Raw genomic sequence first — 17,358 nt, forward strand, 5'->3', positions numbered from 1 at the left:
CTCCCCCCCCCCCCGCCCCCCCAGAATAGCTCCTACCCTGCTGATTGGCGTTATAGGTAGTTAATATCTGTTGACCGAGTAATTAGGAGTGAATGATCCTTAAGAGCACCGAATGCCCCATAGGTACCTAAAGCTTAGTGCGCCCAAAGCAGAATTTGTAATTCATGGCCTCAGCTTCTCATGTTTGCGATTTCTATAAATGATCCCCACATTGGCCTGTTGTTCAAACCCAAAACCCAGTAATTAATTTCAATTCCTCCCTTTTTGTCATCCCACATCCAGTCTCTCAGTAAATCCTGTTAGCACTGTCTTTGTGTCCAGACGCTTTTCAGCATCGATTCTCTGGAGTCGAAGTCCACCCTTCCATCATCGCCTGCCTGGATTCCTTCAGTAGCTCATTTTTCTCCCATTCTAGTTCCTGTACCATCTCTACACCTGAAGCCAGAAAGATCGTTTATTTGTTTTTATAAGATGCTAGGAATGCTAGGTCCCATATTTTGAAATTTATTTTTTAGTAATCTCTAAGGCCAACGTGGGGCTCGAACTCATGATCCCGAATTCAAGAGTCACATGCTCTTCCAGTGGAGCCAGCCAGGGAGATCTTTTTAAAATGTAGGCCTTTTCTCTTTTCCTTGTTCAGAATATTCCAGTGATTTTTCCATTTCATGAATGAGAAAATCCAAAGTCCTCCCAGTTGGTGGACAGAAAGGCAGCTCAAGTGGCCACAACAGAATAATCAAGAGTGATGGGAAATCAAGTCAGGGGTAAACATGAGTCAGAAGTGTGGATTCAGGATTGGGGCTGAGACTGGCGTGGGTATATGATAAATCCTGAGTGAACAGAGCTTTCTCTTACAAATGAGCCCTTTGCCCCCTTGCCTTGAATGTGGTCTCACATTTTTTTCACTTAGAGCTTTAATTGGCTGTTTTGCTAACTTTGGGGTTTTAGAAATCAGTGCTTCTTGCATTAATGTGGATTATCTGTTGCACTCTGGTGATTAAAACCATCAGTGTGGTAACCGTCATTGACATGGCAGGGTAACATACGCTGTTAGGGGGAGTGTAGTTTGTTGCATTGCCTGCAGAGGGTAATTTGACAGTATCTGTGAAAGTTTAAAATTGTATACATTCCCTGATTCAGTAAGTCTCCTTGTAAGAATTTATCTTCCAGTAATAATAATAATAATCATGCTGTTCCAGGATCTGTGCACTTTGTATTAACTCATTTAATGCTTACATCAACCCTCTGAAGTTAGGAATTCCCACCACTTAAGACCGAGGACACACAGCAAGTTGAACACTGCACGTGTAGTGCGGGGAAAAGAAGAAACAGAAAATAAATTTGGTTATATGTTGAAAACTCCCTGAAAGACTAACATACTCTTGATAGTAACCTCTCAAGAGTAGGAGCTGGGGGGCCTGGTAATAAGAGCTCAAACCCTGATCTCTGCGCTCCGTGTAGTGTCTGCCAATGACGTGTATCACTTTTCTGGAGAAATTGTTAAGTCCTTACGGGCAGCTCCGCACACTTGGTGGATATTGAATCCTTTATTTATTTGAAGGAGGAGGCTTTTAGCTTCTGAAATGTTCACTCCTCCACAGCTCATTACTGGGATGAATAAATCCATGAGAATTATTTTGGAAATTCAGAATCTGCCCCGGATCTGTTTAAAAGGAAAGAAGGAAGTGTGTGTGTGTTTGTGTGTGTGTGTGTGTGTCCGTCCGTCCTGATTTAAAAAGCAGGGTGATTGGCTTAGAGGCAGCTGGCAGAGCAGCAATAGAAAGTGGCTGTGAGAACTTCGGGAAACAGGTGTGTGTGTGTCCGTCCCTCCGTCCTGATTTAAAAAGCAGGGCGATTGGGGCGCCTGGGTGGCTTAGTCGGTTGAGCGTCCGACTTTCGCTTAGGTCATGATCTCGCGGTTCATGGGTTCGAGCCCCGCGTCGGGCTCTGTGCTGACTGCCAGCTCAGAGCCTGGAGCCTATTTCAGAGTCTGTGTCTCCCTCTCTCTCTGACCCTCCCCTGCTCACGCTGTCTCTCTCTCTCCTAGAAATAAAATAAAAATTAGAAAAAAAAAAAGCAGGGCAATTGGCTTAGAGGCAGCTGGCAGAGCAGCAATAGAAAGTGGCTGTGAGAACTTTGGGAAACAGGTGGGGGTGCTGAACAGACAAGAAAAAAAGCACTAGGTGTATTTAGTTAAGTTCTCCTGGCCATGGGGTTAGGACTCTTAAGACCCTCGGAGGGTAGCTTCAGCAGAAGGGGGAGTGTGGTAAGGATACAAGGGTATCTTAGACCTCCAAGGCCAGGAAGTAGCTGGGCCTCAGGAACCGGCTGGGGAGCCTGGAATGCTCTGGAGAACTTGAAAAGTCTTTCACATTTGTCTTCTCTGCGTTACTGCTCTTTGTTGCATTCAAAACATTCAGTTATTTTTCTGTTTCTACACCATAGAACAGAGAATAGAAAATACCAACAGCTTCTGAGATTTGTCACTCAAAAGAGCACACAGGCGAGATGCCATAGTTCGTGTTAATTCTAAAGCCTGTCTGTCACTTGGTAGAGAAGGGCAGGGCTCAGTGTTACACAGATGGTTGGTTCCCCTGAACCGCGTGGATGGGGAGGCCGTTCCGGGGAGAGCCGTGCTGGCCAGTTAGCCCCTCTGCCATCTGTAGGGGGCGTGCGGCCAGTAATGGCCCAGGACACACGTCCAACGCTCCTGTCCAGACAAGAATAAAAACCAACAACACTGGAAGGGCATTGTTTCGAGATGTTATTCCTTTATAAGAAATACCTGAATAGTGACGATTTGTTACATGGTTTAGTTTTGACCCTGTTGGGAACACCCTCCTCCCTCCTCTGGGTTTTGCTGCTCACGGAGTCTGGCTGAGCCTACTTCCGAGAGCCAGGATTTGAGGTCTGTAAACTGACCTTGGTATCCAGCCCCTGGCAAATTTGAACAGCCAGGGGAATGCTTAAATATGTGCAGTCAGGATGACTAGGCAGAAGCACGTGCAATTTTCCTCTGTGGTCTTCTTCAGCTAAGACTCAAATTCCAGAACCTGCTCAACTTGGAAGTATGTGTAAATACGCTATTTTCTGAGAGCCCCCAAATAAGTGTGTCACTTACTGGGGTATGATAGAGGACAGGTCTTGCGTGGCAGTTATAAGCCTCTAAGGCTTTGTTTTTGGCATGAAGTAATCCTTTATTTATTTGTGGGACACTTCAGGAGCACCTTAGGTTAGAGTCTGAGGTTGTCATCGTTTGGCAGAGAGAGATTAGGAACCCAGCCACACACTGCTTCTTTCAGTGTCTTGCACTCACTCACCATATTTCCTCCTGCCTCAGGGCCTTTGTGTGTGCCGTTCTCTGTGTGGGAACTCTCACCCTCACTCCCAGCCCAAGTGTCCCTTCTCTAAGGGAAGACATTCTTAACCTATTTTCCAAGCTGTTAACAGCATTGTGCACCTGTGTTTTATTGCAACCTTACATTTGTTTGCATTAGTATTTCCTTAAAGTCTGTATTTCCCCCTTAAACTGTACCCTTCTCCCTGGCACAGTGCTTGGTACAGAGTGGCACTCAGTATTTGCCAAGGAAATGAAGTATAGCCTCAAGAGCCATGGGCTGAATCAAACTCTAGGCAATGCCAGGGACTTTTGAAGTGATTTTGCTTTTTGTTCACCCTTATTGCAGTCAGGTACACAATCTCTCCTTTGTGCTGCTGTGACTTTATGCAGAGCAGACGTGCTCTACATTGAAACTAGAGCACTCTGAGTTTTTGTGTTTCTCAGGCTTTTGTGTCAAATGAGATGGTATGAAGGTGCTTTGTAACCTGTGCAGATGGCAGTCTTGGCACTTTTCTTGCCTATTTAAGCCTAGACAGATCTTCAGATAACCTTTTCTTTGTGTCCTTTTTCTGACATGTTCTGTAGATAGAGCCCAAACGAGGAGGTAGCAGGAAAAGAAAAATCTGCACAGTAGAAAATAATTCCTGAATTATGTGTGGTGACCTATTTTGTATGTTCTTTACAGGAAGTGAATGTTGAATTTGAAGCGTATTCCATCTCAGATAATGATTATGACGGAATTAAGAAGTTACTGCAGCAGGTATGGTCTTTATACTCTTCACACACAAACTGGCTCTCCTGAGAAAACCCAGGCCATTCAGCCAACACAGGCTAGGTCAAATTCCAGCCTTTATTTTAGAATTCCCCTTCCTATCTTGTCTACCCTGCAGAGAAGGAAGAAATGTTTCTCTTCTTTTCCAAGGCTAACAGACCGATTATGCCTCTCGTTAGTGTGTTAATAAGTGCCTTTTGTCCTAAAATCCTTTCCTTTCCATGTGCTAATTACTTGAACAATTCTGTTTCTCGTTCACATCCAAACTTGGTGGGGCAGAAGAATTCTCTTTTTTGTTTGTTTGTTTTTAAGTTTATTTTTAAAAAGACTAAATAAAGCAGAGGAGGGGCAGAGGGAGAGAATCCCTAGCAGGCTTCACACTGACAGCAGAGAGCCTGACGAGAGGCTGAAACTCCTGAACCTTGAGATCCCGACCTGAGCTGAAGTAGGACCCTTAGCCAGTGAGCGGCCGGGCGCCCCCAGCAGAGGAACTCCTGCAGAATAGTACCATCCTGAGCACCAGCTGGTGCTGCGCTGTCCCCCTCACCCTGTGTGAGGTGTGGGGTGGCTCCAGGGTCCCAGTCACATGCTTTGGCTTATGTCTTCGTCCTCCTCCCCCTCCCTCCCTTCTGTCTCCCTCTCCACACCTCCTGCATGAACACTGCCTCTTACATTTCAGGGGCTTTTGGCTTGGATTCTCCTGGGCTTTTCCTTTCCTCCTGGGTTGTCTTTGTGGTCACATCACTGATATTTCATTATTTGAATATGGATATCAGAAGTTCTGTTAAACTTTTTGCTTTGATCTTCATTTAAAATAAGTATTTTTCTCCTTTTAGCTTTTCCTAAAGGCTCCGGTGAACACTGCAGAACTGTCTGACCTCTTAATTCAACAAAACCATATCGGGAGTGTGATTAAGGTACGCCGGGCAGTTCTGTTTGTTCTTATTAAATTAGTTCTTTGTCCTGTTAAGATCCTCCTGATGTTTAGCCAGCAGACCAGGAGCTCAAACTAGAAAGAGGTGTTCCTGGAGGAAGAGAGACTGGTTAGGAAGCCATTCTAGTAATTTCCAAGATGATTGAATGCAGGAATTCCAAGAGTGGCAATGGACAGTGAGAGAAGGCAGTGATTTAGAGGATATTTGGGAGATGAGGTATGAAGGGGCTCAGTGAGTGACGGGACAGGAGTCAAGGGTGGCTCCCAAGTATCCGGCTCGAGTGACCAAGGTTGCAGACGTGGGGGAAGAGGAGGCGAGGAGAGAACGTGAGTTCGGGAGTGCATGTGTCATGTGGGGTTTGCCTGCGATGCATGCGCAGGAGGTGTGAGCAGTGGCTGGAGACTTGGGCGTTCTTAGCAGACCAACGACGGGTCCCCAGGAGGGCGGGGACAGGCCCTGCTGATCCCACCACAACTCAGAAGACTAACGGGCAGAGCCTGCCTAGGCGCCTCTTGTGGGGGTTGGGTGGGGGTGGCCTGGGAGGGGACACTGGGGGAAGCACAGCAGGAGGGTGAATCCTGCCAGTGGACCTGACCGTAGTGTCCGCAGCTTAGTGTCTCAGCATAGCATTGAGGACAGCACCTAGCTCTCCTGGGTCGCGTTAGCCCCAGAGGCTCAGTGGGGCTGGAGGACTCACTCTCGGGACCACTGTTAGTGCCGGCTGTCCACCGGGAGCCCAGCTGGGACCGCAGGTCAGGGGCCTCCGTTCTCTCCGGTGCACCTTCCCCCCGCCCCGCGCAGTGGCTGGGTTCCAGGAGCAGGCAACCCTACAGAACGGGCAGAGGGGCCTCACGTTGTAGGACACAGCGGCGTTTCCACTGTTCTCTTGATCGGCAGACACGAAGGTCTGCACAGGTTCAGGGGGAGGTGTGTGGGCCCCACCCCTCGGGGGAGGAGTGTCTAGGTTGTTCGTCAGAAGAGAATACGGGAATGGAGATGGGGTGGCCGTTGGGGTGGCCATCAGTGGAAGGCAGATTCACTACAGTGACCTTAGCCCACCTCCGTGTCCATCTCCGGAGGCGAGGATGGTGCCTCCTCCATCCGGCGGTGAGAGGGCAGCAGCTGCTGAGCAAGCGGCGCTTAGAGCAGTGGCGCGTGGCACGTGCTGTGGCGGCAGCCGTCACGGTGGCCGGCCCTTCCCGTTCCCAGCACTTAGCGTCCGGGTGATGGTGTGAAAGCAGCCACCCCAGTCTCCCGTACCCCCACCCACTGCGCCTTTAGCCGTCTCCCTTTGTTCTCGAAGCCAGGGATTGGGAAAAAGTTTGCATTCCCAGCATCTCCCTGCCCCCCCTCCCAGACACCTGGACCTGGCCTTCACCGCCACAGCTCCACTGGCGTCCTGGGGCTGTGGGGCGGCGCCCGCGTCTCCGTTGCTGACCCTCATGGTGCAGATATAAAAGTGACAGGAACGTGACAGAAACAGCGCCTCCCGTGGCTTCCTTTTGTTAGGGCGGCGGGACAGGCAGAGCTTGTAACCAGGCGTCACCAGGCGCATCGTCGGGGTCTGCCCGAGCCCTGGTGACACCGCCTCCGCGTTTGGTCCCCCGCCTTGCTTGTGCCCGCACGGGGCCTTTGGGACTGAGTGCTGTAGGCCCGTAGAGGCTAACGGTCCCCTGGCCGCAGTGCGGGACAGCCTCCGATCCTCCATCAAGGGCGCACAGGAGGCCCCCCTGAGGGGACTGCCCTGTGGCCTCCCCTCCGCGCCCTGAGCGCTGGAAGAGCCGTAGGGCAAGGTCCCGGCTTCGTGGAGAATAGCTTCCTAGCAGGTCATTTGTCCCCGAGTCCCCCGAGGGGGAGTGACCCAGAACAAGAGTGTCAGTGGCTTGGAGCGGCTTGCTTCAGTTTGGGGTCTCAGGTGCCGCCTCGGTCTTGAGGACACGTTGCCGACCCTCTACCTTCTCACCCGGTCCTAAGCCCTTCCAACAAGAAGTCGCTTTTATCCCTGACGCAGCTTGGTGTCAGTGCGGGGCTCGCCTCTCTCGGATGAGGTCACACGAAGCTCCACGGTTACAGTGTAGCCTCTGGCTCCCGCGGAGACGCTTGAGGTTCTCAGGGACAGAGGTTTTTGACCTGAGGAGAGCGACTGCCCAGAACTTTCACTGGAGCCTCTGGGACGGGGGTGGGGGGTGTCTCTCGTTCAGAGAAGCCAGTCCGTCTGTCGGGCTGTGGAGGGAAGAGGGTGGTGGCGGGGGAGGGCCATGAACCGCACTTGCGGGCTGTGTAGAGTGGCCGCCGGTTCGGGGGTGTGGGGTGAGGTGGAGTGGCTCAGGACCTGGGGACTAAGGAGGCTCCAAGGGCGAGGGGGCCGTGGGGGGCTGTGAACGGGTCAGGCAGACGGCACTGGTGCTGGCAGGGGGCGTGTGATCCTGGAGGAGACCGAATGGGATTGGGACTCCAGCCCCATGAGAGGCAGCCCCCGTGTGACGTCACCGTGTTGGTTGATGGCCTGTCATGGAGGAACGTTGAGCGCGCTCCGGGGAATGACCATTTGGGGGACTTGTTTTAAGTCATTTCTGTGCTCACTCTGGGGCTTGAACTCACGACCCCAAGAGCAAGAGTTGCACCCTCTGCAGCCGTGCCAGCCAGGGGCCCCAGTTTTGGGGATTTCTTAGGCTCTGACACTGAGGGTTCCTTTCTTCCTCCGTGGTACTGCCTCTCTTTGCCACGGTGGCGGGGAGGCCTGGGAGGTGCAGGAGAAAGGTCTCATGCGGCTCTCGAGGGACCACGGCTGGTGTCCCTACTCTCTTCTTTCCTTCCTTCTCTCCTTCAGGATCAGACGTGCCCAGTCCTGTCACTGGGCTGTGAGTGTCCCAGTTACCTCCTCGGTCTCCGTTAGGGACTCTGCGTGATTACCTGAAACGTCTCCCACCTTGGTGCACAGTGTTGTTTCCTAGGCCTTCGAGGCCTTACCTGAGCCACTGCAGCCTGCCTTGTTCCCGCAGGAAGAAACCGTGGGTCGTTTACAGCCCGGGGCCACAGGCGCGTGGGCTTTACAGCCTGGCAGGTGGCCCCTCTGCCAGATCTCCCCCATCAGCGGCAGCCCTGCTCAGGGTGGCCGGGCCCGGCTCAGTCACTGGTCACCCCCGTCGGCGGCAGCCCTGCTCAGCGTGGCCGGGCCCCGCTCAGTCACTGGTCACCCCCGTCGGCAGCGGCCCTGCTCAGCGTGGCCGGGCCCCGCTCAGTCACTGGTCACCCCCGTCGGCGGCGGCCCTGCTCAGCGTGGCCGGGCCCCGCTCAGTCACTGGTCTGGTCTGACGTCCTGTCCCCACCGAGGCAGGTCCCGCTGTTCTCCGTTCGCCACTGGGTGGTCGAGCTTTGTAAGCCCCTTCCCACAGAACAGTTTCAAGGACATACGGGCAGCTGTGGGTCCCTGCTGTCCTTTCGGGGTTGAGCAGCAGCCTCCTTCCATTTCGTTCAGCACATGGTCCCCAGGGACTTGGTTTGTGCCGGACCCCAGGCTCGGTACTGGGGACACGGTGAGAGTTCGCAGCCTGAACGGGCAAATAAGCAGCGTGAGGCACGCTGTGGAGGATGCCCTGAGGGCCCCGGCGAAGGCCTGTCCTAGAGCCTGGAGGAGCAGGGTAGAGCCCGGCATTTCCTTCTTCCTTCTCTGTTCTTAATTCATTTCCCTTCAGGCCCTTTCTCTCCTGCGCCCGCTGTGGGAGTAAGTGGCCCTCGGGCCTGCCTCCACCGTGCTCTGGTGTGTGGCTGCGGGTGAGCCTGTGTCCCGGACCCGAGAGGAAAAAGCAGGCGAGGAGCAGGACCTCGCTCAGAGGACAGAGTTGCTTATTTCAATATGTTTCATCTGTTCTGTTTTGTTTTTTCTTAATGTTTATTTGGGGGTGGGGTTGGGGAGGGACAGAGAGAGAGTGGGAGAGGGGGAATCCCACGCCGGCTCCGTGCTGTCAGCAGAGCCCGACACGGGACTTGATCTCACGAACTGTGAGATCATGTCCTGAGCTGAAGAGTCAGACGCTTAACCGGCTGAGCCACCAGGCGCCCCTGCTTCAGAGTTGTAACGCGTAGGGCACCTAGTGGAAAGACACCTGAGCAGGGCAGGCTCCGCCACGGCGGAGGGGCAAGGCGGTAGGGGCGCGGCCGCGGCACTCGGCATGCCATGCGGCCCTGCGGCGATGACAGCCGAGGAGAGTCTGTGAGAACCGGAAGGGGACTTGGTGTTCTGCCTCTTCCCAAGCAGACGTAACCACTCTCATCCCTTTTTCTTTTCAAATAGCAAACGGACGTTTCAGAAGACAGTGGTGACGATGTGGACGAAGATGAGATTTTTGGATTCATAAGTCTTTTAAATTTAACTGAAAGAAAGGTTAGTTTCACTGGGTGGCCCCTGGACCAATTCCTTAGACCAATACTACTTTGATTTAATGCACAGTGACAATGATATCAGATAATAACATAATGACACAGGGTATGTGCTCCTGTGAAATCGTAGTGTTATTTTTTTTAATATGAAAGTGTTTGTGTTGTAAGTAATCTGTGTTGCCCAAGTCCTTCACTGCCTGTGGCGTGGACAAACCACCAGGACTGGTGGCCTGGTGTCCTATCCACGGGAGCCGATGGCTCTTCCTCTGATTGTGAGGCTTCGTGGCTCCCTGCAGCGGGGGAGGGAGAGGCCCTTCCTGATGTTTGCTGTGTTTCCATCCAGCTCTTTATTGACCAGAACTGCAGTTCTGATCAAAAGGGAAAACCGTCTGTTTACGCTCCTCAGAATCAGGTGCAGGTTACACTTCATCTTTGGGTTTTAGATGAACTTGTCTTTGCGAGATGGCCTGGACTTGCCATTCCAGTGTGTGCATGTTCGTGTGACCCTCTCTCCCCACTGCTCACAGCCGGTGAATAACCCGGGGCAGTTACGCTGAAGCAGCGGGCACAGAGGACGTGGTGGGAAACTGCCTTTGCTGCACTACAGAAGTCCCAGCTCGCTGGCACATCTCCTCCTCCGAGGGGCGGCCTGTAACGGAAAGCAAGCCTTGTCGTTGCTTTGCAGGGTACGCCGTGTGTGGAGCAAATTAAAGAGCTGGTCCTGAGCTCCTGTGAGAAGACCTGTGGAAAGAGCTCGGCTGAACAGCTGGACGCGCTCTTCAACGACCCCTCCAAGCCTGTGGGCTTCCTGCTCAGTGAGAGGTTCATTAACGTCCCTCCTCAGATCGCGCTGCCCATGCACCAGCAGCTCCAGTAAGAGACAGGGCCGCGTGCCTCGCGCAGTCCTTCCCCAGTGGGTTGGGCTGAGCGATGTCACCGNCGTTACTTGTGACCTGAGTCTGAAGGGTCTTAAAAGGTCGAGGGGGTATAGAAACTGGAGTTATGTAGACTTGTTACCCCTGTTGGACTAGGGTCCCCTCTTCCCAGATTTCTATAAGGGGTGAGGTGCCCACCGAACAGCAGTCAGGAAAGTTGGGTGCGACTCCTAGATTCCACAGGGATGTTTGGTAACTAAGGCCATGGCCCTGACACTGTGTGTGGCTTCTCGGGGTTTGCTGCTCTTGTATTTTATAATGCAGGGGGATTAGGTTTATGCCATTTTACTGTAAGAAGAGCTAAGGATCGGGATTACCTAGACTTTGAGGGAGAGCAGGACGGACATACGGACCGGGCCCCGTGCCGCGCAGACACTCCTCCTCCGGGGCCCTGGCGTCGTGCGCTCCTCGCAGTGTTCAGTGGGAAGGGAAGTACAGGCCATGGTGGCCCCCAGCTGCCATTCAGCGGACTTCTGCCGCGTGTTCTTTGTTCTGCTTTGTCTTTCTTCTGATCAGCTGGATCAGAGCTCTTTTATTTGCTTTCATAGGAGGGTGGTGTCTCCCCATCCTCTGGGAAAGAAAGCCGAAGTCTTTACATGTTTGTGTAGCCAGATGCGTGGGGACACTGTATGGTTTTCAGAAGGAAGAAGGATGTAGGCAACGTTGCCGCTCCCCTGACTACTCTAGAATGTGGGTGCCTGTGTCCTGTCGTGCCTTCAGCAGTATGTCAGGAATAAGTTCCAGACTCTGGTGCTGGAGACGAGGAGTCACATGCTCCAATAGCTCTGCCTATGGCCCTGTGCCTTTGTGTCTTCCTGTTAAACATTTGTTTTTAAAAAATCCAGATTCTTAGGTGTTGATGTCCAGTGGATTTGAGACTCCTGTTGTTTACTGTGTATCCACAACTCAGCATAATCTGACTCATCCGACTACTTACTGTAAAACACTGCTCAATTAATCGAAAGTGCATTGGGCTACAGAAATACTACTCGGACTTTAGAAGCGTCTGGACCTCACGTCGGTCCGTTAGGCCTGTGTCGGACATGACAGGGCCTACCAAGGTGGCCTCCCTGGTTTTCCCTGCGCTCTGGTTTGTGGATTTCACCCAACTCAGCAGGCAAACCTCTGTTACGCCTTTTAGGAAAGAGCTGGCGGAGGCACACAGGACTAACAAGCCGTGCGGACAGTGTTCCTTCTACCTTCTGATTAGCAAGACGTTCGTGGAAGCCGGAAGAAACAATCCCAAGAGGAAATGGAGCCACCAGGAAAAAGATGAGTTAATGTTTGCAAATGCAGAGGAAGAATTTTTCTATGAGGTAATTTTTCTATGTTTTCATCTATTTGCATAGATGTCAGTAAGGATTTTCTCGACAATGAGCAGCATGTACTGCTCTCCATTCACGTCAGAGCCCTTGGAGTACGACCCCTCTTCCGCGTTGCCAGCGGCTGGTAGCGACACGGTGCCCACACCTAGTAGGTTCTCACTAGGTTAGCGGCTGCTCCTCTGCCCCGTCGGCAATGAGCGTGGGGAGCAGAAAAGCCACGAACACTGAATGGTGGTCTGGCACTTGCAATATGCTGACTAGGAGGTGCTTCATTCTAGAACCACTCCACGAGGTAGACATTAGTTCTGGCTTACAGGTGGGGACCTGGAGTCCGAGGGAGACTGCAGCCGTTATCTGAGCCGCGCAGCGGGAGATGTGGAAGCCAGTGCCGGCCCCGCCCCCCCGGAGGGCTCCCACACTCCCCTGCGCCCAGTCCCGGGTGTCCTGCTTGTGGGCTTTCTAGTGTGTTCTTTCCGTAAAGGTAGTGTGTGCCACCGTGGGCCACCAGACACCCTGACCTCAGCTCAGAGATGTTAAATCTGAGGGTAGCTTACCTTCCTGGATTAGAGGGTATCTGTCACTACTTTTAAAAAGACTCCTGCTAAATACTGAAGCACTACTAACAATATTAAAGCGGATTCAGCATTGCCCTGGTTTTTCAGGAATAAATACCGAACGTTTTTAGGCTTAAGCGTCACCTTCGGTAGAGTAGGGACTCAGGGATGCATGTGTGGGTGTTTGAAGATGGCCTGGTTGTACAGACGTCCCTGTCACATGACAGCTTTATGCCAAAGGAGCAGCCAGGACATTGAGGAGAGACCAGTGTGTGAAGACCATGCTCACTGTCAGAAGTCAGGGAGTCTTGATTTCACTTGTCTGTTGCAAGACTGTTTTGAGAATCAACTGAGATCATGAATATGAACAGAATTATAAATACTGACAAATGGTAGGAGCAGCGACCTCACTTTGCTGCCGTCCCCTCGGGGCAGTGGGATGCTCCTCTCCTTGCTCCTGGGGTTAGAAACCTGCAAGGTGTTTGGGAACTTCTGTCTGACCGCCCCGCCCCGTCTGTACAGTTCTGTTCTGTGCTCTGCTTCCGGTCGCGGTCATCCCTAAAGATGCACCAGATGCTGTTCCTGGCTGCCACGGGGACGGGTTTTGCCTTTAGGTTGGCTGCAGGTTTAACTTACAATGAATGTGTTTGTTTTAGAAGGCGATCGTGAAGTTCAGCTTCTCAGTGCAGGAAGAGAGCGACACGTGTCTGGGAGGCAGGTGGTCCTTTGACGACGTCCCCATGAAGCCCCTGCGCACCGTGATGTTGATTCCAGGTGACCAGATGGATGAAATCATGGGTGAACTGAAAAAGCATCTCTCTCTCTGACCCGTTATTTCCCATGGACCGCGGGGGGCTACTTTTCGTTTTTGTAAAATTACCAGAAGACAGCTCACATTTAGTGAAAACTCATGACTTTATTCAGATTAAGGTCCTCTACAAAAAAGTAGGGTTCTGGCACCTGTGTCTGTGACACATTTACAAAATAGTTTTTAAAAAAAAAAAAAAATTTGGTCAAATTTATGAATGGGTGATGAAAAGCTTTTCCAATAAGAAGGAAAACGTGGAGTAGTAATTTAAGGAACTCAATAAAAACTTCCATTTTTTATTTTTAAATAATGTACAAAGTGTAACTCTTTTCAAGACTGTTGTGTGGGGGTATGATGTCCGTATTCAAGTTGAAGGTCTGTGTCTTACTCCAGTGGACCCGCTGCGAGGCCGAGCCGGGTGCTTCCTGCACAGCATGCTTTAAGCAGAAGGTCCCCACGAGTCACTGCACGGCACATCTCTGCTCCGCGGTTTCCGGGCACTTCTCACACACGTTCTGTTCCTTTTTCATGGTTGACACGGGTGATGATAGGTGGTCCATCACTTGATGCAGAATGTCCTTACTCTCGCTAGGAGGCAGGTTACTGAAGTAGTATTGCGGTGCCAGTTGCATAAATCTGTTGAAAACGAAAAAATTAGACTTTTTTGGTGAGAAATACCAGACGTTACACGTGGGTACTTGCCGCCCCTGGAGAGTCTACCTGTGAGCTACTGTTTAAGGCCTCAGTGTCCGCCTGCCTTTGTAGAGTAAATCCTTCCTGTGGTATTCAGGGAGCCAGTCGAGCTGCACTTCTCGGGTATCTTCTCTAGGCCACACGGTGGCAGATGCCAACCGCTAACCCCCAGGGGACACCCGGAGCTCCCCTAAGGCCCATGGTGACATGTCAGATCAGGTGTTTGGCAGAGCTCTGGGGGAGTGAGAGAGGGACTGTCTTTGCCTCTTTCTCTTACTGACTAATGCGGCTCCACCTCCGGCTGCTAGTTACTGTCGGCTCCTGCCTTGAACGTCACTCTGTCCAGGTACAAGTGCTCGTTCAGGTAGACCCAGCGCCTGCGGAAGCACCCAGGGAGGATACTCTATAATCGTTTCGTACTGCACTTAGGCTACGTTCCAGACTCCTGTGTGGCCCAGAGGCCCTGCACCTCTGGGACCTGCCCGTCTTCCACGTCCCCTTCACCCCTCCCTCCCCACTAGCCCCCATCTTGGTGGCATGTCTGTTCCGGGAGGGGGCTAAGCGGTTCCTCCTCAACGGTCTGCGCCTGGAGACACCACGGCTCTGCGGCGTTTTGTTTAGTTCTATGCTCTATCATTTTTTGGTTTTGTTTTTTTTTGGGTTGTTATTTTAGCTTCTTTTAAAGTAATCTCTATGCCTAATGTGGGACTCAAACTCATGACCCAAGGTCAAGAGTTGCACGCCCCACCGCGGAGCCAGCCAGGCGCCCGTCTGCCCTGTACGCTTGATGCTGTGTTCTCAAAGGCAAGAGCATTCAGAGACCTGCCCTTGTAAGTACTCGCCATGCAAGTTTAGATTGGCACCAGCATCAACTTCTATCTGAAAATGTAATAAAAACCAAGTTCGTCACGTACTCAAGAGGGGTTCAAAAGAAGCCCTCTTTTTTGTCCGTTAAACTTACAGTTCAGGAGAGATTTCTGAGGTAATCCTGATGTAGTTGTTCTCAGCGATGCTGAACTTGTGGAAGAGAACCCACTCGGGCGTCCTCTTGGAGAGGGAGTAGGCAGACAGCGGGTGCAGCTGGGCGACCTGCTTGTGTGTCAGCATCAGGTAGTTCCCCGAGCCGTCCACATCCCGAGCCGTCTACACCGCAGGGTTTCGAGAGCAAACATTTCGTGTTAATATGGAAAGCGACAGAAAAAAAGCGTTTTGTTTTAAAGATTCCTAACTACTCGGACACCTGGGTGACTCGCTCGGCTGAGCCATCCTACTCTTGGTTTCAGCTCAGCTCATGATCTCACAGTTTGGGAGTTCGAGCCCCACACTGGGCTCTGCGCTGACACCATGGAGCCTGCTTGGGATTCTTTTTCTTTCTCTCCTCCTCCACCACTCCTCCTCCACCCGTCTTGACCTCAAAATAAACTTCGGGATTTTTTTAAATTAAAAAATTTTTAAGTCTTTCATATAAAATAGTAAGAATTACAAATCTGCCACCCAGGTTTCCTGTTTTCAGATCTAGAAAATAAAACGTGTTTTGCCCAAAACTTTGAGACCCTGATGATGATATTCACTGACGGCAGCACGTGCAGGCCAGGCGGGGAGAGCAGCACCATTGAGGATGTTAACGTTTGGGTCATGAAGTAAAGGTGGCGCGCAGTGTGGTACCTGCCATGTGACGGGCAACGTGCTCAGATGCCAGGTGTTTTAGCTCATCTAATCCAGTAACACGGATGTGGGGCCTTTTCCACGCAGATGAGGAAATCCACGTTGAAGTGCCATGTTTTTCTTTATGAAGACTAGAATTTGAGTAGAAACAGCCCAATATTTCTCTTACTACCATGCGAAGAACATGCTTACATCCGTGCTCTAATTTAGGGCAACTACGTTCCACAGCCTTCATTTTGGAAAAGAAACAAATGGGACATCATCTTTATTTCTTTGTTGGGTATTAGTGTCACCCGTTAAATATGAATTTGCATATTTATATATGCAAATATATAAATTTGCAGTGAGATGAGGGACTGTATCTGATGTTCGGCCAAAGACTGTTTTACTAACTTCCGTCTGTAATGAAGAGAGGCCTTCTGTCCTTTTGGACCAAGTGAATGCACTCTGTCTCAGCCCTTCAGTTCCCTTGAGGGGATGTGTATTTAAATACCAAATCTTTAATAGCCTAGAAGCTTTTCGGTTTTGTTTTACTTTTTAAAATGAAAGTGTATTTGAGAGAAAGCCCGCACGCATGTGTGTGGGGGAGGGGCAAAGAGAGGGAGAGAGAATCCCAAGCAGGCTTGGTGCTGTCATTGCAGAGCCCAGCCTTGCACCCACGATCAGACCTCCGTCGAAATCGAGAGTAGTGTGCTTAACCGCCAGAGCCACCCAGGCACCCCAGTTTTCAGTTTGAAAGTTAACGTCAATAAGAGAATCGTCCTAAGTGACAGATTCCTAACAGACTGTCCTGAAAACGCGAGGCTTTGGAAAGACCACCCCGGACGGCCTTCCCTGTTCTTGCCTGCATGAAGTAGCCGGACAGAAGAGCTTTCTTTATGTTCAGGGCATTCTCCTTCGAGCCGAAGGCAGGTTCTGCACAGGGAAGCTCGATTCGCTTGACAATTTCTAAGAGTTCAGCTCGGATAACATCCGCCGCCCTGAGTGCGCAGCAGTTGAGGAAGTAATCATGACACCACTTCTCAACACCATCTGGGGGGGAAGGAGGAGTAACAGAAATGACGTCACCAGCTGTACGAGCCCCGGCCAGGAAGAAGGCGTGATCTCCGTCCTCCCCTAGCGAGCTGGTCACAAAAGTGACTGGGAGGGGAGCTGCGGGGGCTCGGGGACCCCGGCGAACTCGGAACAGCGTGCTCCCAGCGCTGTGAGGGTAGCACCCTTCACCTGCAGCTCTGGTGGGGGCGCGGGAAGCCATCCCCGATCGACACTCTCGTGTGTGCAAGGACGTAAGAGGCCACAACATTTAACCAACTAAGAGGAGGGAGGCGGAGAGCACACGTCCCCTGAGCCATGGAACTGTCTCTGTGTTTATAAGGCTGGGGCCGCTACCAGGCTGAGCTGGGAACGGTCAAGCTCACCTGCCTACCCTGGCTGCAAAGGTTTTATTAAATTCAGTCACCCGTTCAGTGTGAAGCTGTTCGCTCTTGCCACCTGTACTCCCCTGGGTGGATGTGGCGGCATGGCTTGCCCTGGCAGTGCCCCTGACCTCGGCACAGCGGGCAGAAGGCCCCGTTGTGCGCTCAGGCCCGCTCAGGTACAAGAGCACGTACATGCGCAAACCATGGTCACCCAGCCCCCTTGCTCTCAAAAGATGCCACCAAACTCCCCATGTCTCCTGGCGCCACTGACAACTTTCATGCTTTGTGGATGCTTCATGGAAAACGAAGGTCCCCTTGCAGGAAGGGAACATGGTGGCTGCCTGTGGAGGCCCTGTCCCGTCGGCCCCTAGGGATTGCCTTCCAGTCGTTATCAGCGCCGAGCATGGTCTTCCCGCTGGGCCTCTCTCGGGAAAGGATGGGAAATCCCTTCACATCAGGACGTCGGCCTCAGCTTTCTCATGAGCCCTTCTACTCTGCAGGACTCCCCTCCACCCTTCCCCCCCGCCCCCCTC

The 17,358-nt window shown here is 51.9% G+C and overlaps 2 protein-coding genes across 7 annotated transcripts in view; one reads left to right on the forward strand and one right to left on the reverse strand.

Moving 5' to 3' along the window:
* The window catches only part of BCCIP (BRCA2 and CDKN1A interacting protein), a 13,950-nt gene extending 813 nt beyond the window's left edge, over positions 1-13,137 (forward strand). Inside the window, exons 2-7 of one of the 2 annotated variants that reach the window (XM_077762967.1) lie at positions 4,026-4,100; positions 4,949-5,029; positions 9,342-9,431; positions 10,113-10,300; positions 11,504-11,678; positions 12,901-13,137. In XM_077762967.1, the coding sequence (XP_077619093.1) occupies positions 4,026-4,100; positions 4,949-5,029; positions 9,342-9,431; positions 10,113-10,300; positions 11,504-11,678; positions 12,901-13,068 (777 nt within the window). In that variant the 3' untranslated portion in view covers positions 13,069-13,137. Of the gene's footprint in view, positions 1-4,025; positions 4,101-4,948; positions 5,030-9,341; positions 9,432-10,112; positions 10,301-11,503; positions 11,679-12,897 lie in introns of both variants that reach the window. The other variant, XM_077762966.1, reaches the window with a different exon arrangement.
* Positions 13,138-17,358, reverse strand: part of DHX32 (DEAH-box helicase 32 (putative)) — a 56,192-nt gene continuing 51,971 nt past the window's right edge. For 3 of the 5 annotated variants that reach the window (XM_077762962.1, XM_077762963.1, XM_077762964.1), the window contains exons 10-12: positions 16,252-16,439; positions 14,704-14,885; positions 13,138-13,685 (exon numbers count right to left, since the gene is read on the reverse strand). In XM_077762962.1, the coding sequence (XP_077619088.1) occupies positions 13,511-13,685; positions 14,704-14,885; positions 16,252-16,439 (545 nt within the window). In that variant the 3' untranslated portion in view covers positions 13,138-13,510. Of the gene's footprint in view, positions 13,686-14,019; positions 14,120-14,703; positions 14,886-15,407; positions 15,539-16,251; positions 16,440-17,358 lie in introns of those variants that run through there. The other 2 variants (XM_077762965.1, XR_013334830.1) reach the window with 2 other exon arrangements.

This window comes from Crocuta crocuta, unplaced genomic scaffold, assembly GCF_008692635.1.
Source record: "Crocuta crocuta isolate KB4526 unplaced genomic scaffold, BGI_CrCroc_1.0 scaffold466, whole genome shotgun sequence".
NCBI classification, from domain to species: domain Eukaryota; kingdom Metazoa; phylum Chordata; class Mammalia; order Carnivora; family Hyaenidae; genus Crocuta; species Crocuta crocuta.